Source organism: Chlamydomonas reinhardtii, chromosome 12 (assembly GCF_000002595.2).
Source record: "Chlamydomonas reinhardtii strain CC-503 cw92 mt+ chromosome 12, whole genome shotgun sequence".
Taxonomy (NCBI): Eukaryota; Viridiplantae; Chlorophyta; class Chlorophyceae; order Chlamydomonadales; family Chlamydomonadaceae; genus Chlamydomonas; species Chlamydomonas reinhardtii.
This window is the reverse complement of record NC_057015.1, coordinates 2,220,255-2,238,996: the sequence shown is the minus strand read 5'-3', so window position 1 is coordinate 2,238,996 and position 18,742 is coordinate 2,220,255. Positions and strand designations below refer to the sequence as shown.

The window sequence follows — 18,742 nt, the reverse complement described above, 5'->3', positions numbered from 1 at the left end:
CAAGCTGAGGTTCTCGAAACAATAAAGCTTTTACATACAACCAAGAACTTTTTATTGATTGCCCAACCCTGCTATGCGCAGCCACTCGAGCTGACGTAAATAAGTTCAGGCTTTAGGGTCACCGATTTGCTTCTCCACGCAAATGAGCGAGGACTACAAAGTATCTCGCAAGCTAGGAAAAGCGTTCACCCTTCCAACAGCCCCTGCATACTCGTTCAGTGGCAAGCACGAGCGCGCGCCAGGTAAATTTGACAAACCCACGTTTGCATCGCATTTCACGTCTGCGTTATATGCGTGAATGATCCAGCTGAGCTTCGGAAGTGCTGGACACTTAAGGACTGCTTCCATGCTCTGGTTGGGCGCGGCCCACCAGCTTGCTATCGTTCGAACCACCGTCCGGATACCTGGCTGCAAATTTGCGTCCATGGACGTCTTAGTGGCATGCTGTTCTGCGTCGATGTCACTGCCGCTCCCTGCGCCCGCCCGCTTCTCCCTCCGCACCGGCCTGCCGCTGCGCAGCCGACCCCGGCCCAGGACCCGGACAGTATGGGCCGCTATGGGGCACCAACACAAAGGGCACCGGCTTCGGCACCAGTTCCCGCACGAACTGGGCCGCCAACAACGGGCCGGCGGGCACGGACTACCGGCCAAAGACTGCTCAGGTCCTGACAAACAAGCCCGCGTTCTCCTTCGGCGGCAAGGCCCAGCCAGGTGCGCAGCGTCGCCAACAGCAACCCGGCAGTACCAAATATAAGCTGCGCGGCCAATAATAACATGTTTCCGGCCGGCACCAGCAGAGCATGCGTTTGCAGCCTGGCAAACTAAGCCTCCACCCAAACTCCCAAGTGGACGTTTATGCGTATTTTCCGCGCTGTCCCACGACTACCAAACGCAGACTCGTCAGCAAACCGGATTCCGGGACCAGGCGCATATGATTCCAGACCGGCCGACAAGGTGGTGCGCCGCTCCGCCAGCGCCTTCACAATGGCGCCACGCACGGAGCCGGACAAGGAGGCGGAGCGGAAGCCGGCGCCCGGCGCATATGACCCAGACTACAGGTGCGGCGGCGGCGGCGGCGGGTGACAGAAGAGGGGTTAGAAGACGGTGTCCCGGTCAGGCAGTGCCAGTATGTGGCATGGTCATGCGGGGAGGCTGACATCGGAGCTGATACGGAAGATAAAGCGCTGTCACGGTGTCATCAACAGGCCGCGGGAGGTGCACACCGCCACGATAAAGTTCCGCAACGCGGCGCCGTCACTGGCGGCGGATGCGCCGGGCCCTGGCGAGTACGACACGCAGCCGCGGCGGTCCCACTCGGACGGCAAGACGTTTGGAGGTGGGTGGAGCCATGCCGGTCTGTTGCTGGACAGCATACGCAGCAGCGGTGGGGCAGAGCTTGCGCTCCGATAGTGCGGTCACGCAGTACCGTTGTGTCTAAGAAGGGACTGGGAGCTTCTGAAAGGTCCACGGAGGACACTCGTTTCAGGTCAAGGGCTACAGCAGTCGGCCCTGGGACCAGCGCTGCACGGCCTGCGTCCTTGCTTGCAGCCAACACGTCCTCCCATGCCTGCATGCCGCAAAACACGTACCCTCCTCCCTCCTCTTCCACAGTGGGTCGGAGCGACCGGCACCTCAACAACGGCGTGCCCGGCCCCGGCGCCTACGGGGTCCCCTACGACCCCTACCGCCCCCGCCGCAGCTCCTGGAGCATCGGTCGCGCCTCGCGCGACGCCGGCTCCCTTGCCAACGGCGTCCCCGGGCCCGGCGCCTACAGCGCGAGGGAGCCGGTCATTCCCCGTGACGGCGGGCACAGCGTAGGCAGTGACTCGCGCTCTGCGCCCGCCTACACCTTCGGCGGCCGGCCCGGCAGCACGCGGCCGCCGCTTGGGCCCGGGCCCGCCGACTACGGTGTGCCGTCGGAGCCGGGGCGTAACACCAAGCCCGCGTTCAGCTTGCGTGGCGCGACCATCGAGGACAGGCGGGAGAAGGTGCCGGGGCCGGGGGCATACACCGCGGACCGCGCTGACAAGCTGGTGCGGGCCAGTGCGCCCGCCATCAGCATCTCGTGGCGGCCGGAGGACCCGGGAAGCAAAGAAATGCGGCCGGGGCCGGGGCAGGTGAGGCGAGGAGGGGAGACGAAGGGAGGGACAGGGACAGGGACAGGGACAGGGACAGGGACAGGGACAGGGACAGGGACAGGGACAGGGACAGGGACAGGGACAGGGACAGGGACAGGGACAGGGACAGGGACAGGGACAGGGACAGGGACAGGGACAGGGACAGGGACAGGGACAGGGACAGGGACAGGGACAGGGACAGGGACAGGGACAGGGACAGGGACAGGGACAGGAACAGGAATGGGAAGCGGGGAGAGGGAGAGGGAGAGGGAGAGGGAGAGGGAGAGGGAGAGGGAGAGGGAGAGGGAGAGGGATGGGAAGCGGGGACATCATGTCATGGCAAAGTACCCGATAGGCCGATACGTGCGGGGGTTGCTGGTGATTGTAAGTTGGCTCTGGGCGGGTGGGTGCGGAAGCGTGGTTAGGGATTTGATGTGGGGACGGACGGCAGCGTGTGTAAGGCGGAGGCGCGCATCCGGGTCAAGCCTTGAAACAAGTGTCTGGCGGGGTTTCATGGAGACATGTGTGACTGGAAGGTACTGGAAGTGAACTGACCACGTCTGTTGCCATTCCTTCATACGAACGCAGTATGACGCCAAGGAGGCGGATGGCAAGATACCCGTGTCCATCAAGTTCCGGAACGAGGTGCCCGCCGACTATGCCGACAACCCCGCGCCGCACGACTACGCAGACAAAGACTTCCAGGTGAGAGTGCTTGGGGGAAGGTGCGAGACGCCCTGTCTAGTATCCTGGCATCTGTTGAGGTCGGCGCCTTACTTGCCAGTTGCCACGCCGCGGCTCCCAGGTCACCAGGCCCAGTATGCTTAGCAGAGTTCCTGACGCGCTTTGAAGCCTGTATCTCACCAAGGATCTGTGCTTGTGCGTCCCTGCTCGGTGCAGGGCTTTGGGACGTGTGGCGCCACGTGTGGGAACAAGAAGGGCTTCACCATGGGCCGCCGCTGGCGGGAAGACAGGCGTGAGCACGTGCCGGGGCCGCAGTACAAAGTGGGCGTCAGCACGTTGGGCGTGGGCGCGCAGTCGGAGATTGACAAGAGCAAGCTTAGCCTGACGGTCGTATTGTAGTCCGTATCGGGGGGGTCGCCGTCCAAGAAGGACGGACTGCGGGGAGGGGACGTTGCAGGAATGTGTAGGGAGTAAGGAACACTGAACACGTCGTGAAGCATGGGGTTGGGAACCCAACAGCGCGTGCATGTGCTGGTACCGTATACTCGAGCCGGTTGGCCCTACGTGTAGCATCAGATGTTGTACATGGAATGCGGCCATCCGGACGTGCTTGCAGTGACTGGTGGCCCGAGTTGGTGGCTGCCCGTGTGCAACTGGCATAACATTGACCGGCCACTTAACACTTACCCAGTGTCGCTGGGTTGAGCCAAGCCATCAAAGCAGAGTGGAAGGCCCTAGGTGCTCTGCTGCCATGCCGCACAGGCGAACACGTGTGCCAACAGACAGCACGCATGGCGCATGCTTGGGATGCTCCAAGCATAAGTTACAGGGTATGCAGGTCAGGTCTCTTGCAGTCGGTACCCGACTCAACATTGCGGACAGCATCGACACACGTCTCCAATCTCCTCCAATCCCCTTCCGGCCATGCTCCCATGCCCCTCCTCCCGGCGCTTGTCAGCGGCAGCGGCACACCCTTCCAAAGCATTGGCCTCTCGCGGCAGCCCTTCGCCCAGTCCAATCCCTGCCCCAGCCCCATCACGCACATCCCATCTGTCACCACGGTTCTTTGTTCATTGTCGAACTGACGCCGCGCCTCTCCTCGCCATGCTCCTCGGCTCGCAACTTGATGCTGAGCGCACTGCTCTTCCTCAACTGGCGAGAGCGCCCCACTGCTGTACACCGCCCTAGCCTGCGGTGGGATGAGCCGCACAATTATGGCGTGCCATCCCAAACCGCCTATCCTGCATGCGTGCCACATGCTAAGATTGCCAATCCGCGGTCTCCAAGCCTCAGTAACGCCTCCGTCGTGCCCAGACAGTCTGCCGTCGCGGCGATCCGCCGCGCACACATGTCGCCAAACCTCTCTCTTCGTGCATTCCGCATGCATGTCGACACCAGGCGGGCATCGCCAGACGTCAAAAAATCCAACTAATACAGTCCCCCAAACCAAAATGAACACGGGCAGTCAGGCTGCCCCACATCGTGCACAACCGGCCGGGCCGGGACAAACACTCCGCACATCCACAGGAATCCTGAGGAAGCTGACGCCGCAGCGGCTTTACGCCATGCGGCCCTTCTTGCGGTCCGGCGGCTGCGGTGACCCCTCCTCGCTGCCGGGCTGCGGCGTGCCGCCCACCGCTGGCGTGCCGGCCGCTGGCGTCGCCACCTGGCCCTTGCGCTTGCGCCCAGGGCCGTCGCCGCCTCCACGGCCGCCGCCCCGCCCTCCGCGACCGCCTCCGCGGCCACCGCCGGTGCGCGGCGGCGCGTCGGCATTGTCCTCGTTCTCCTTCTCGATCAGGCGGATCAGCGTCTCGCAGCGGCGGCCCAGCTCCTGCGGCGTGCGGCTCTTGAAGAACCAGTCGAAGCGGAAGCGCCAGCTCTTGCGAATCTCGGCCTTGAGGTCGTCCCAGTTGCCGTAGCCCAGCTTGTGCACCATGCACAGGATGAAGCGGTCCTCCTCCTCCGTGTAGGCCTTGCCCTTGTTGGCGCCGTACTGGATCTGTGGGCAGGAGGATGAACGAGAGGAGGAGAGGAGGGTCAGGCGGTGCGGGGATGGGCTCACAAGGAAGGTGTAAGCACGCAGCAGTGCAGCGGAGCACGTTCGCAACTGTTCTCCATCAGGTGCTATTCCTAGCTTGCCTCCACGTCTCCTGACACCAACCGCCAGGCAGCCACAAAGCGGGTCTGACCCTGAACTCTGACCACACAGAGAACTCGAGGGGGGTCACAGGACTGCCGCATCGCGTCGCGCACCTTGAGCTCCTGCCAGGGGTTCTTGTACCGCTCCAGCTTGGCGGCGATGGCGTTCATGATGTCCTGCTGGCGCTGGATCTTCTGCTCGCCCCGCTCAATGTTCTTGATCACCTTCTCGTAGTCCGCCAGCTCGCGGTAGCGCTGCCAGAACACCTGCAGGGAGAAGACAGCGACGGAAAGAGCAAAACCGTCATGCAAGGTGGGCCGCGCTTCAAAGAACCAAACGCATTGTTGACTTGGGGATTGCGGTTGCAGCAGTGGACTGGATGGGTAGCAGGCTACCGCCGCGCGGCCAGCAGTGCGCCCGCCAGCGCACCCACCTTGGCGTACTCGCGCACTTCGTCCTCCGTCTTGCCATCCACCTCCGCAGCGATCTGGGGGATGTTCTCACGCCCGTACTTCTCGCAGGCGCGCACGAACGCGTTGAAGTCGCTGCGCGCACACGGCGGATAGCGGGCAAAGCCACAACAGCAAGCTGGGTCAATCCACAGCATATCCAGTAAGACCACATTCCCCTACCATCGTTGCGGCCTTCCCAAGCCCCAACCTGCCCCACCAACACCACGCCCCTCGAACCCCCCTTCCTTCACCTCCGTCCTTACGGAAACGCCCTCCCCCGCCCCGCCCCGCTCACCGCTTGGTCCACTCCTTGAAGCCCTCCTCCAGCAGCTTCTCGCGCTCCTCCAGCTCCTCCTCCGTGAGCGGCTGCGGGTCGTCCTCCTTGTCCGCCAGCGCCTCCGCCACGGCCTCGTCGCTGGCGCCCTGGTTGCGCAGCGCCGCCTCCCGGTTGGTCAGCGCACGCTTGTGCTCCTCGTGGTTGTGCTCCTTCTCGTACAGCTCCTGGATGCGCGGCACCTGTGGGGGCGGGGAGGGAGTTTGTGGGGAAGGAGGCGTAAGGGATGAGACACGCCGAGAGGAGCGGAGCAGTGGAGCTTTGACGCGGAGGCAGGTGGTGCCCTCTCGCGCTCATTCGGCCGCCCGCCCAAGCTCTCACTCCACACACCCACCAACGCGCAACCATGCAGAGTTCCCGTCCTCAAGACCTCCAGCTACAACACACCAGCGGCCCCGCATCCCCAACCGCCACCACCGCCGCAACACCCCCACGCGCAGCCCTCACGTTGAAGAACTGGAAGTCCTGCAGCTGCGGCATCTTGGGCAGCCGCTGCGCGCGCGGGTCCTTGGCGCCGGTCTTGAGCGCGTTCTTGTAGTAGTCGGCGTCGTTGTAGTTGAGCTGGTGCCGCTTGCGCTCGCGCTTGGGCGGGTCAATCCAGTTGGAGCCTGCCGCAGCGCGAGAGTGCAGGAGAGGTAGGGCGTCGGCGGGAGTGCGGCAGGATGTGGGGCGAGCGCACGAGGCGAGCCGCAAGCACAGCGCCCTCTGTTTCGTCACCATCGCGCACCTCTCCAACGCGGCTGCAGGCTGTACACTATATGCACGCCGAAACCAACCCACACCCATCAGCCCACACATGCATACCCGACACGCCGCCCACCGCACGCACGCACCCATGATGGCCTTGAGGTCGCCAATGTCGGCCCGCTCGTCGTCGGCGTCCTTGAAGTCGTACACCATGCCGCCGTCCATGGTGAACTTCATGGCGTTGTCCGTGAACTGCTGCATCTTCTGGTTCAGGTCGGCTGTGTCGCGCTCGCCCTTCTTGATGATGGCGTCAATGTCTGTCAGGCGACACGCAGGCGCAGCGCACGCAGACACGTTAAGCACAACGAGTGCGGTATGCCTTGCACTCTTGCACCTTTGGATTTCCGGTATCCAACCTTCGCACCGTGCCCGACAGCCCAACACCGGCCGCCCTGCCCGCGGCTGCTGCTGCCGCGGCTGCGCCCATGCCGCTGTTCCGCCCCCCCCCCGCCTCACCAGCGTCCGTGATGTTGGATGAGTCGGAGCTGAACACCAGCTCGGCGCCGTAGCGCACCATGTTAATCAGGTCGTCCTTGTTCACCTGGGCAGGGGGAGGACGAGGGAGGGGAGGGGGGGTTTGAGGGCGGGGCGGGGTGGGGCGGATGAGGGAGCGGCGGCGGGGTAGCGGGTGTTGCAATGCCTCGAAAGCACAAGAGAGAGAATTGAGATCGCGTGCCAAGATGCACGGCCGTGACCTGGCAACTTCCCTCCCGCCCACGCCTCTACGCGCATCTGCTGCGCTGCAGACCCTGCCCATCTGCTGCCTGTGCACGTCCGCCGGCTCGGCAGCGTGTTGCCGCGCTCGCCCCGCCACCCGCCAGGCCGCCAGGCCGCCACCCACCTTGGTGGCCGAGTTCTCCGTGAGGCGGCCCTGCTGGATGACCAGCGCGTCCAGGCGCAGCTTCTTGTAGGCCTTCTCGATCACCTTCTCCTCGATGGAGTTCTCGATGCAGAAGCGGAACACCTGCACCTCCTTCTTCTGGCCGATGCGGTGCGCGCGGTCCATGGCCTGCAGGTCCATCTGCGGGTTCCAGTCGCTGTGGGGGGGCGGAAGGGGGGGAGGGGGGAGAGGGGGAGAGGGAGGGGCGGAGAGGAAGAGGAGGAGAAGGGTAAGTTGGGGTTGGGATTGCGGTAAAGGCATGGGGCATGGGGTTGGGGTGAAGGCTGGGCTGGAGGGACGGGTGATGGGAGGCCATTGGCGCGATGCGTGATGGTGACGTGCTCGCCAGCTTGGTATTGGCGTGGGCATGTGTAGGTGCATGTTGCGCGTGTGGTTGTGGCTCAGACAAGGCTGAAAGTAGTCGTCAGGGCACTCCACGCGCCTCAGAATTTGATGGTACATAGGTTTCATCTTCACAGCCACCTGCCATGCTCAGTCACAAAGCCGCGGAGCACCCACCACTCACCATCACCACACACACGCCCCGCATCCCTCCCTCCCACACACACGGGGCCACCGCACCACACGCACCTGTCGTACAGCACCACGATGTCGGCGGTGGCCAGGTTGATGCCCAGGCCGCCGGCGCGGGTGGACAGCAGGAAGATGAACTTGGAGGAGTTGGGGCGGTTGAACTCGTCAATCATGTTGTCGCGCGCCTCGCCGTCCGTGTTGCCGTCAATGCGGCAGTAGCCGTAGCCCCTGGGGGGATTACATTTATGATTAGTTAAGGAAGTGGTAGACGGTAGGGGGACAGGCGGCAGTGGTGGCGCCGGTAGTGAGGCGGGTGTGCAGCGAGGCCACCGTTGCCGGGATCCCCTTTACAGCTGCCAGGGTCGGGCTGGACAAGTGCTGGACGCAGGCCCGCCTCCATGCCTTTCAGAAGCTCCATGCAGTGACTGGGAAAGCAACTCACCATCCCGCAATGCGTCCACTTCCCCAGACTCCACCGCACTTCCCAAACCCAAGCGCCTGCACCCATACACACGCGCCCTCCCTTCCCCTCCCCTCCCCTCCCCTCCCCTCCCCTCCCCTCCCCTCCCCTCCCCTCCCCTCCCCTCCCCTCCCCTCCCCTCCCCTCCCCTCCCCTCCCCTCCCCTCCCCTTCCCCTTCCCCTCCTCCCCCCACCTGTACAGGCAGTAGTCCTCCAGGATGTCGATCATGCGCGTCATCTGGCTGAAGATGAGCACGCGGCTCTCGCGCTCCTTGAGGCGCGGCAGCAGCTTGTCCAGCAGCACCAGCTTGCCGCTGTTCTCAACAAGGTGCTCGCCTGCGCAGCAGGCAGCAATGCGCCAGAGTTAGCGCACTACAAGTTAATGCTTGACAACGCAATGTCAGTACGGTAGTGGCGAGGAGGCATGGAAGGTGTGGATGGAGTGCGCTAGTACCGGCTGGCTCGGATGGAGCTGACCACCGGTGGGCGCAGCCCCAGCTCGTCCAACCGCACACACATGCACTGGACGTTGTCGTCTGGGCGCAGGCTCCTGATACCGCCTGCCCCCTGTCCTGCTCCCTGTGGCAGCCTGCCCCTCTTCGTCGGGCTCGGGCGCCCCTCTTCGTCGGGCTCGGGCGCCCCTCTTCGTCGGGCTCGGGCATATAACCGTCCCTCCCCCAGTGCCTCGCACGCACGCATGCACTCATGCACGCACACACACCGGTAATGAAGGGCGGGCCGGGCTCCGCGCCCTGGAACAGGTAGGGGTGGTTGCAGCACTTGCGCAGCTGCATGACCACGTTGAGCAGCTTGGCGCGGTCGGCGCCGCCGTTGAGCGCGTCCACGTCCTTCTGCAGCAGAGCCGCGTACCTGCACAGCGCGCGGAGGGGTGGGCGCGGGAGAATGGAGTGAGGGACAGGCGTGACAGGTTACACGACATGGTAAACACCCGGTGACAAGCATTGGTACAATGCTGGTAAGGTGTACGGTGCTGTACGGCCTGTCGCCATCCCACGATGCCCCTGCCCCCCGAACCATGGCCGCCCAGCTTCCGCACATACCCGCACACGTCCCACGCCACGCCACGCCACCTCTCCACCCACCACGCAAGGATTCCTTGACTATTGGGACCTATCCGTTGGGTTCGGGCAAGTAACCCCCACCACGCCCCCACACACGCACCACTTCTTCTGCATCTCGCTCATGCCGATCTTGAGGATGGTCTCCTTCTTGGGCGGCAGGCCGCGCTCCACGTCTGACTTGACACGGCGCAGCAGGAAGGGGCGCAGCACCTGTGCGTATGTGTGTAGGTTAGGGTGTAACAGTTACAAACACGCCTCGCAGTTCACGCTCCCGACAACACCTCTCACGAACGCTCCATCCTTGGATTGCTATCCAGCTCCCTCCTTGTGCTGCCCTTCGGGCTCCTGTTGCCAACATGCGCCCAGCCCCCAGCCCAAGCTGGCACCTCGCCAAGTTTGGCATTAACAGTGACCACTTCTCCGCAACACCCGTCTTCCCATCTCCCCCGTCTCACTGGGGACCAACCAGGCATCAGCCTAGAAGGACTCCCGTCCCACCCCATCCCATTCCACCCTGCACCCCAAAGCCCCACCTTGTGCAGCTGCTGCACCACCTCCGCCTCCTTCTCCTTGCTTCCGTCGCCCAGGCTGAACCACTCCTCGAACTTCTCCGCGCTGCTGAAGATCTCGGGCAGCAGGAAGTTGAGCAGCGCCCACAGCTCGTGCAGGTTGTTCTGTAGCGGCGTGCCCGTGATCAGCAGCCGGTAGTTGGTCTTGAGCTGGCGGACCACCTGCGAGGTGTGATCGCGCGGAGGGAAGGAACGAGGGAAAGGAGCAAGGCGAGTGTGTGTGGGGAGAGCAATTCTAGTGTGGTTGGTGTTGACAGGAGTTAGTCAGGTTCACAGCTGCCTGCGCTGTGACATCGCCAGGACAGCGCGATTTCGGCACCGAACGTGCATGTTAACAGGCAGTTGGCCGAGCGGGTGACAGCGCGAGCACGCACCAGCGACAGGCGGCTGTTCTCGTTCTTGATGCGGTGCGCCTCGTCGATGATGATGTAGCGCCAGTGGAAGCGCTTAAAGTGGTTCTTCTCCTTGATCACCATCTCGTATGACGTCACAACCACGTCGAAGCGGCCGGGCGCGCAGGTGGTCTCCTTCTGGATCATCTGTGGATCCAGATATCGGGGCCGGGTAGGTGCGGGGACACGGTCATGCTGCGACGTGTTGAGCACGGGGCGCAAGGGGGTGGGGGCAGGGGCGACCAGGCCAGCACGAGGCCATGGGACATGCGGCAAACCTCGTGAGCCCTGTCGCAGCTCTCTCCGGCCGCCCAGCCAACCCGCAGCCCTGACGGTGGTAACCTCCCATCCTCCCTCTGGGACACGGCACACACTCACGCGCTCGTCCGCGTTGCCGTGGAACTTGGTGACGCGGATGATGGGCGCGAAGCGCTTGAACTCGTTCACCCAGTTGCCCAGCGTGGACTTGGGCGTGATGACGATGTGCGGCCCAGTGATGCCGCGGTACTCGTACAGGTAGGCCACCAGCGAGATGGTCTGGAGCGTCTTGCCCAGACCCTGTGCAGGCGCAGGTGCGGGTGCAGGGGCAGAAAGGAGGAGGAGGTGAGGCAGGCGTGGGGCGGGCGTGGGGCAAAGGTGGGGCGCAGATGGCGCGGAGGCGGTGGCGTCAGGGGCGGTGCGGCGCTCTGCTGCTTGAGTACCGTGCATGACACGGGTATTGCACGCGCTGTAAGAACATGTTGCTGCGTATGTGTGTGCTGCCCGGCACACTGTGCGGTATGCCTGCAATGTCTGACGTCCTGCCGGGCTGTGCGGGCGCGTTCAGCTGAGTCTGGCACACCCGTGCCCTGATTCGCCTCCAGCTACGCTCCCCGGCTACAACATCCTCGTCGCCCCTGAGACGGTGCTCCTGCCTTGCAGCCATGAGGCAGACGGCCCGTAGCCGCACATGGTACTTCCACGCCGGCCTGCCCACGGCGGAGCAGGAGCAGCAGCGGCAGTGCTTCCCACTGGCCTCGTCCCTGCCTGGCTGCGGCGCAACTCCAGCTCGCCACTGCCCCTGTCAGCCACGCGGCAGACCCCAGCGAGTCCATGCCGCTTTGAGGCCGCACGGCCAGCATGGTTAGCCCGCCGGCAGGCGCGCTGCTCTGAAACCGACGCCACGGCTTTATGGCGAACCGTGGGCTCCCCGTGTGCACCACAGCCGCAACGCGAAGGACGAGCCGCGCCAGCGCTGTGCGGTGGTGCCAGCGCTGTGCGGTGGTGCCAGCGCGGCTGTTCCGGCTCGAGCCCGCTGCTGCCTCCTGCTGCACTGCACCTGCTGCTCCGCCTCCAACGCCTGTCCGCCTGTAGCTGCTGCTCCGCCGCCGATACGCCGGCGTGCTCACACTCCTCTGGCCGCTCGCCACGTTGCCATTGCCTCACTCGCAACCCAGCAAGACACAGTCACGTATTTATCCCGCTGAGCCACGAAGCCAGGCCCACACCTACCCGCCCTTCATGCCAGCACACCCACCAGCGCCACCAGTGCGTGGGCCCTGCACCTTCGCTGTCCGCCCGGCCCTCCCTCTGCCTTTCATAGACGGCTACCCCCGCCATTCCGCTTAAAGCCGCGACGCACCATCTCATCGGCCAGGATGCCGTTGATACCGTTGTCGTACAGGTGGATCATCCAGTTGAGGCCCTGCATCTGGTACTCGCGCAGCGTGCCGCCCGTGATGATGGACGGCTGCACCTGCAGGCGGTGGCCCGCGTGCGTGCCGCCGTCGTCCTCGTCCTGCAGCAGCTCAGCGTCCTCGTCCTCCTCCTTGCGCTGGCCGCGGCCCTTGGTCTTGGCCCTGCACGCGGCGGCGCCAGCGCGGTGTGTGCAACACAGTTGACGCGAGGCGCTGGGCCAGGCTGGCAAGGGAAGATGTGGCTGTGGGCGCCGGCACATGGCGAGGGCCCCGAAGAAAAGAAAACACCGCCACCCGTGTGGTACGCACCCCGCCTCAGGTGCCCACCGTGGGTGCCCTCCCGCCGCCCCACTTCCGCTGTGCAGCCCCTGCCCATCTCTCCAGCGCTACGACGCGCTCCCCCAGGTCCCCACGCACTTCTTGGCCTCCTTCACGGCCGAGTCCGACGCGAAGTGCTGGAAAATCTCCGCCTGCTTCAACAGGAAGTTGATGCGGTGCCGCGCCCGCTCCGCCTGTATGTGCATTACACGGCCCGCCGTCAGCACGAGGTTGAATGCATGCAAGGGCGCAGCCAGGCGGCACTCACGTCGCCCATCGTGGCCAGCTGGTTCTGCTGCTCGCGCATGCGCTCCAGCATCTCCTTCTTCTGCTTTGCCTGATGCTTAAGGCGTTCCGTTTCCGCCTTCGCAACTGCCAGCTTTGCAGGGGAGACCACCGCGTCATCCTGTGAGGACCCGGTCGGGAGTGAAAGGGCGCAAAGTTCTGAAAATGCAACCTTGTGCCCTTGCCCGCGCATACTTGTGTGTGCGTTTGCCTCACCCCGAGCTCCGGCTCATAGTCCACATCCTCCGTCTTTACGCTCTCGTCGTCGTCGTCGTCCTCCGCCTGGTCCTGAGTGTCCTCCTCGGCCAGCTGCAGAAGCGCGGGAGGGGGCATGGTAAGCCTCTCAGCTCGCTCCCATCCCGACATGCTAGTGCCATGAAATTGCCATGTCCGGCAGGTCGTTGCCGGGGCCCAAAGAGAGCCCGAGCGGGCGGCCGAACGCATCTGCGCACCAAACGCACCTGGTTCGCCACGTCATCATCCTCGTCTTGCCCTACAAAGTTAGGATCGTCCAGCAGCGACATTTTCGCGCAGCTGGGCGCGACCGAGACGACTTTCAAGTCTCGCGTCTCCCTTTCAAATGCGTGCTGAGAGGCCCTATGGGCGGTATTTAATCACTTGAAATCCCCTAGACAGTGAGCGGGGGCTGAGAGCGGTCGAGTCAAGGACCACTTCTGACGATGCAATGATAGTTAACTTGGGGCTCCAGCCATTTTATAAGGCTTAAAGTTATATGCCGCACATACAGCTACATATAATATTTACCTGGTCTTGCGAATCAAACGCAACTAACGAAACAAAACTTGTCAAAACTGTGCAGCTTCTGCCCTTTTGAAAAGCATATCATTGAATTAGTGGGTAGAATAGGCCAACGAGCATGAAGGAAGAGCCGGAGACGGCGGAGCAGCCCGCTGGAGAGGTTGCGCCAAGCGAGGGAGGCAAAAAGAAGGGCAAGGTGAGCAGCTTATATGTAAATTACACATGGGGGATTGTTAGCAGTGTAACCTAGGCCTCGAGCGAGCCTAAAGCTGCATTTCGAGGGCGGCCGTCGGCGGCTTGGCGAGCGCTTCTAGAACCTGGCGGTGGCATGACAGACGCGTGTGTGCCCCAATATTACCGCCAACGGCTGAGGCGGGGGAACGTCACGGCTCGCGCGGGAGCTTTGGGCGCCTCGACGGGTGCAAGGGTTTTTCCTCGGCGCGCTGACACGGGCACTGGGGACTTGGACTCAGTCACTCCGACCACCCTCAACCCCACTAACGTCGCGGGTATATCTGGGGTGTCACCACGTGGGCACAGCGTAAATTGGGCGTGCACGAGACCGCTCTGTCACGCACACGCGTTGCACCTGCCGTGCTGACCCCCTGACCCGCCACTGCTGTGTGCTCCACAGCACCGGCGAGAGAAGCCGTGGGACCACGACGGCATCGACCACTGGAAGGTGAGCAGGAGGAGGAGGAACAGGAGAAGGAGGAGGGCGAGGAGAAGGAAGGGGAAAAGGAGGAGGAGGAGGAGGAGGAGGACATCGAGGAGGAAGAAGAGGACGTCGAGGAGGAAGCAGAGGAGGGAGTTGTTGTTGGCGGAGGCGGCGGCACACACGTCATGTACACGTGCTTTGCTTCCCTATCGCTCACCCGTGTTGCCGGTTGTCACGTGCAGGTGGACGCGTTCAAGCCGGAGGACAACCCCAATGGCCTGCTGGAGGAGAGCTCCTTTGCCACACTGTTCCCCAAGTACCGAGGTGGGAGCCGGGGCTGCGTGGGAGCGGGGGAGATGGGGCCGACCGACTGTTAAAATGTGCGGGTTGGAGGTTCTGCGACGCATGCTCCTGGAAAGAAGGCGTGGCGTTAACGGAAGGCACGCCGATGGCGTGACAATCTCATTTCGCGCCCGAGTGACTGGCACTGCTGCTCCCCTTGCGCTCACCTGCCGCTTGCCGCTCTCATCCACATGCAGAGAAGTACCTGCGAGAGGTCTGGCCCGCGGTGACTAAGGCGCTCAAGGTGAGGCGGCAGCATGGGGGTGGGTGGGGCGACCATGGCAGGGTGCTGCGGGCGGCAAGGCAGAAAGCTGGAACTGGAGTGTTGCCGGAAGAGGGCAAGAAGGAAACATGGGGTGCCAGGAGGTTGGTGAGGTCGAAAGGAGTGGCAGTGAAAGGAGGATGTGCAGTTGCTCATGCGGGGGACGAGGTGGCTTGGGTGCGATTCGCTCCGGCCGGGTCCGGTTGGGTCAGGTCGGGTCTGCTGAGTTACAGCCGCCTGCCCGCGTTGGAGGCGTGGGACTGCAGGCACGGGCTGTAGGGAGCAGGACCGTGCGTGGCGCCGTGTCGGTGGGCGGCGGCTAACGCCGTTCTAAAGCCTAAAGCGGAGCGGAGGGTGGTTTTATGCAAGGGTGTGAGCGGTTCGGTGGTGGCAGTGAGGGTCGCTGGCAACACGCCGGGCTGAGCTGGTTGAGGTGGGAGTGAAGCGCCAAACGCGGGCGGGGGGCTGCTGGCGGGACACCGACAACTAACAGCCCTTGTGCGCGTGGGGTCTATGCCGTCCATTTCCCTCTCCCACACACCTCCCTCCCTCACAAACTCTCCTTCAGGACATGGGCATTGGTTGCGAGCTGAACCTGGTGGAGGGCAGCATGACGGTGCGCACCACGCGCAAGACGTGGGACCCGTACGCCATCATCAAGGCGCGGGACCTCATCAAGCTGCTGGCGCGCTCGGTGCCCGCGCCGCAGGCGCTCAAAATCCTGCAGGCGAGGCCGGGGGGGCAAGGGCGCGCCGCGAGGGCAGGATGGGGCGGGCGGCGGCGGGGGCGGCCGGCGCAATGGGACAGGGCTGGGCTGGTGCGAGGGGCTGCAGCGACTTCAAGTTGAGTTCGGAGGAAGTACCGAGTGCTGACGTGCTGTCTGCATGTGCCCTGGCTGTGTCAATATCCACCCAACAGGACGACATGCAGTGCGACATCATCAAGATCTCAGGCATCATCCGGAACAAAGAGAAATTTGTGAAGCGGCGGCAGCGCCTGATCGGCCCCAACGGTTCCACGCTAAAGGCGCTGGAGCTTCTCACCGGCTGCTACATGCTGGTGCAGGGTGGGTGCAGGGCGGGGCGCCGGATGGAGGGGGCGTGGTCGTGTGGCCGCTGCGGGATACCTTGGCGGGGTGCTGGTGGTAGTACGTGGCCGCATGTTGTCCATCCACAGCGCAACGAACCCACCGTTGGAGTCACACAAGCACGGACATGCACTCACGCGCGCAACGCGTGGCGTCGCATCGCTTACAAGGTCTTTATTGCTGTCCCTATCCTTGTGCTTGGCCTTGCCACCCCATCCCACCGTCTATACAACCCCGCTCTGCCCCGCCTCGCGCCCCACGCTGCTGATGCTGCTGCAGGTAACACGGTGTCGGCGATGGGCCCCTACAAAGGCCTGAAGCAGCTGCGGCGCATCGTGGAGGACTGCATCAAGAACGTGCACCCCATCTACCACATCAAGACGCTCATGATCAAACGCGAGCTGGCCAAGGATCCCGCGCTAGCGGAGGAGAACTGGGACAGGTGCGTTGACGACTGTGTGCGCCTGTGTGTGGCGCCCCCCTGTGTGGGAGTGCGTGTGGGTGTGGGGGGGCGGGCGAGCGCGCAGCGCCGAGGAGTACCGAGGTTATAATAAGCTACGGAGTATTTTAGGCGCCACACACAGCTGTACCGGGCCAGGCAGGGCCGCGACCCCTCTCCCGCCTTAATCACCACCCCTGCCCCGGCCCTCCCGGCGTGTCACGGCAGGTTCCTGCCCAAGTTTAAGAAGAAGAACGTCAAGCGCAAGAAGCCGGAGGCCAAGCCTGCGGACGAGGCCGGCGGCAAGGAGGCGGCCAAGAAGGTGTACACGCCCTTCCCGCCGCCTATGCCGCCCTCCAAGATGGACCTGCAGCTGGAGAGCGGCGAGTACTTCCTGTCGGAGGAGCAGAAGCGCGAGCGAGCGCGTGCAGCCAAGGACGCGGCGCAGGAGGCCAAGACGGCGGAGCGCAAGCGGCAGCGCGAGGCGGCGTTTGTGGCGCCCAAGGTGCGCGCGGAGCGACGCGGGGGCGAGAGAGATGGAAAGGGAGAGGAAAAGGGAGAGGTTAAGGAAGAGGGGTGCGTAGAGCGTGAACCCATGTTAGGGATAGGCGGGGTTCGAGGCGCCGAACGGCGTCTCGCCTGTGCGTTTCCGCTCACGATTGCCTGTTGGGATACCGTGTGCCTGCCACCACTGCGCACAGGAGGACGGTCCGTCCACAACAGGGCGCGGCGCAGGAGGCGGCGGCAAGGCCGCGGCAGCCGGCGGCGCGGGTCAAGGGGAGGACGTGCGTGCACTGGCCGAGTCTCTCAAAAAGAAGGCCAAGACCAGCAGCGCGGGCGGGGGCAAGGCGGAGGCAGGCGGCCGGCAGGCCGGGGCGGCGGTGTTCCTGTCGCCCGAGGTGGACATGGACGGAATGGGCGGCGGCGGCAAGGCGGCCGGCAAGCGGAAAGGCGAGGGCAAGGGGCGGAGAGAGGGGAAATGATTGGCAATGTGCTCGTGAAGGCTGGGTGTACTGGGAGTGCAAGCGTCGGACGGGGGCAGTGTGATGCGCTGTCGGGTAGCTAGAGGGGTCACAGGAACACCTGCGCTGTTCTAGTCGTTGAACGGTCGCCGGGCGTGGGCTTGGCTGAAGGACCGGGTGTGTCGTGGTGTAAACGGTAGCCGGGAAGCGCCTGAGGAAGGTGCGCTGTAAGCTGCTGCAGGATGGCTAGGTAAAACCGGTGGGGGTTCGTCACTGAAGTACACGTGGCGCGCCTTCATGTTCACCTTGCGGTAATACCATGGGTGGGTTCTAAGACCCCTTGAGCTCTGCATTTGTCTCATCATGTCCTCCACATGCCGAGGACTGGGTGCGGGGTGCCACGCGCTACGTCCCTTCTCGGCGCGTATGCTGTCTGCTGTGTGCTCGCGCCTGTGGATACACCTCCAGGCTGTGAATATATCTCCAGACCAGTCCAGACGGAGGCACACAGCGCCACCTTCAATGGACCATCTGTTTTGACTTGTCCCAGCTCCATGTCCACGTGCGGTTACACAGTGCCTTGGTGGTGCAAACCACGGTAGCGGCCACAGTCACGTGAAATCCTGCCTGGGCTGGCTGGGCACCATCTCTCCGTTACAAGCTAGCATTTAGTACCAGGCTTGCTACAGTGCTTGGTGCGCAACACGCCTGCCCAACCCAATCGACAGGCGGGGGCAATGCCTGACAGCCCTGACTGCACAGTTCACCGGCACCGTATTGCGCCCAATCTGCATAGGGGAGACACGCTTTCGCCCACTGTAGGTCAGGCTGCCGCACATGGTCTACCACTCTACCGCATCAGAGAAATCTTAGCTGCTGCGCCGCAACCACATCACCGCCTGCTGCTTCCTGCAGCCCTGCACATCGCCACTATACTATCTATCCCTCCGACAGCAGGACAGCTTCGCAATTGCAATGCCGAATGCAGCCGCAATCATGGCACGTGCAGCCATACCTGGCCATACAGGCAGCCGCAGTTTGGACCCCAGCCGTACCATGCCGCCCCCCTCTTGCCCACCGCCTGAAAATGCTTACATACTGCAAAGGCTCCGGATGGCTGTGCAATTCAGTGTCACGTTCAGACAGGCCCACCGAGGCACCAACGCACCTTGCTGTCCCATCAACTGTGACAGCACTCGCGGAAGTCCCAAGCCCCCGAGTACGGCCTTCATGCCGCCTCACCACCCTAGGCAAGGCCGCCACCTCCTGCTGCACACGCACCGTCTATCACTACGTCGTGCATATTGGGCCCAGGGCCTGGGGGACCTACCGTACTGCCCTTGTCTGGCCGCTTGGCCAGCAGCAGTGCAACTGCACCCCACTAAGCTGCAGACGTGCTTCGCGCGCATCCAGGTTGGTCGCAGCCACTCAGTCGCGCACCACCCGTTTCGCAGTAGTTCCACAGTACTGTGTACCTGTATGCCCAAAATCGCCCGCCACGCATCCCGAAGTCGTACGGATTCGTACGGCGTAGACGCGGGCAGCTTGGCGATGTGGCCGAGT

General features: G+C 63.7%; 3 protein-coding genes across 3 annotated transcripts; 2 read left to right on the top strand and 1 right to left on the bottom strand.

Moving 5' to 3' along the window:
* The first annotated feature begins 3 nt into the window (after window positions 1-3).
* Window positions 4-3,590, top strand: CHLRE_12g508100v5 (uncharacterized protein). Its single transcript, XM_001690792.2, has 7 exons — window positions 4-242; window positions 520-711; window positions 896-1,058; window positions 1,206-1,336; window positions 1,612-2,117; window positions 2,706-2,822; window positions 3,018-3,590. Exons 1-7 carry the CDS (start codon window positions 143-145, stop codon window positions 3,198-3,200), a joined length of 1,392 nt encoding a protein of 463 aa, XP_001690844.1. The 5' UTR covers window positions 4-142; the 3' UTR covers window positions 3,201-3,590.
* Window positions 3,591-3,608: 18 nt separating this feature from the next.
* CHLRE_12g508150v5 (uncharacterized protein) lies at window positions 3,609-13,293 on the bottom strand. The gene is made up of 20 exons (XM_001690973.2): window positions 13,132-13,293; window positions 12,887-12,979; window positions 12,654-12,791; window positions 12,485-12,579; window positions 12,013-12,229; window positions 10,770-10,949; window positions 10,374-10,538; window positions 9,964-10,161; window positions 9,531-9,640; window positions 9,070-9,218; window positions 8,543-8,684; window positions 7,946-8,116; window positions 7,316-7,511; window positions 6,931-7,015; window positions 6,561-6,731; window positions 6,175-6,335; window positions 5,689-5,909; window positions 5,375-5,486; window positions 5,055-5,207; window positions 3,609-4,800 (listed from the first exon to the last, which is right to left on the bottom strand). The coding sequence occupies exons 1-20, from the start codon at window positions 13,192-13,194 to the stop codon at window positions 4,360-4,362; spliced, it is 3,261 nt and encodes a 1,086-aa protein (XP_001691025.2). The 5' UTR covers window positions 13,195-13,293; the 3' UTR covers window positions 3,609-4,359.
* Window positions 13,294-13,398: 105 nt separating this feature from the next.
* CHLRE_12g508200v5 (uncharacterized protein) lies at window positions 13,399-17,710 on the top strand. Its single transcript, XM_043068202.1, has 9 exons — window positions 13,399-13,625; window positions 14,064-14,111; window positions 14,330-14,411; window positions 14,627-14,673; window positions 15,260-15,418; window positions 15,610-15,757; window positions 16,058-16,220; window positions 16,446-16,722; window positions 16,919-17,710. The coding sequence occupies exons 1-9, from the start codon at window positions 13,548-13,550 to the stop codon at window positions 17,198-17,200; spliced, it is 1,284 nt and encodes a 427-aa protein (XP_042918165.1). The 5' UTR covers window positions 13,399-13,547; the 3' UTR covers window positions 17,201-17,710.
* The last annotated feature ends 1,032 nt before the right edge of the window (window positions 17,711-18,742 follow it).

Coding starts and splice junctions, on each gene's coding strand:
- CHLRE_12g508200v5 (XM_043068202.1), top strand. CDS start 13,548: ATGAAGGAAGAGCCGGAGACGGCGGAGCAGCCCGCTGGAGAGGTTGCG. Junction 13,626..14,063: donor GAGGCAAAAAGAAGGGCAAG/GTGAGCAGCTTA, acceptor TGTGCTCCACAG/CACCGGCGAGAGAAGCCGTG. Junction 14,112..14,329: donor ACGGCATCGACCACTGGAAG/GTGAGCAGGAGG, acceptor TGTCACGTGCAG/GTGGACGCGTTCAAGCCGGA.
- CHLRE_12g508100v5 (XM_001690792.2), top strand. CDS start 143: ATGAGCGAGGACTACAAAGTATCTCGCAAGCTAGGAAAAGCGTTCACC. Junction 1,337..1,611: donor GGACGGCAAGACGTTTGGAG/GTGGGTGGAGCC, acceptor CCTCTTCCACAG/TGGGTCGGAGCGACCGGCAC. Junction 2,823..3,017: donor ACGCAGACAAAGACTTCCAG/GTGAGAGTGCTT, acceptor TGCTCGGTGCAG/GGCTTTGGGACGTGTGGCGC.
- CHLRE_12g508150v5 (XM_001690973.2), bottom strand. CDS start 13,194: ATGTCGCTGCTGGACGATCCTAACTTTGTAGGGCAAGACGAGGATGAT. Junction 8,117..8,542: donor GAGGACTACTGCCTGTACAG/GTGGGGGGAGGA, acceptor TAATCCCCCCAG/GGGCTACGGCTACTGCCGCA. Junction 6,732..6,930: donor ATCCAACATCACGGACGCTG/GTGAGGCGGGGG, acceptor GTCGCCTGACAG/ACATTGACGCCATCATCAAG.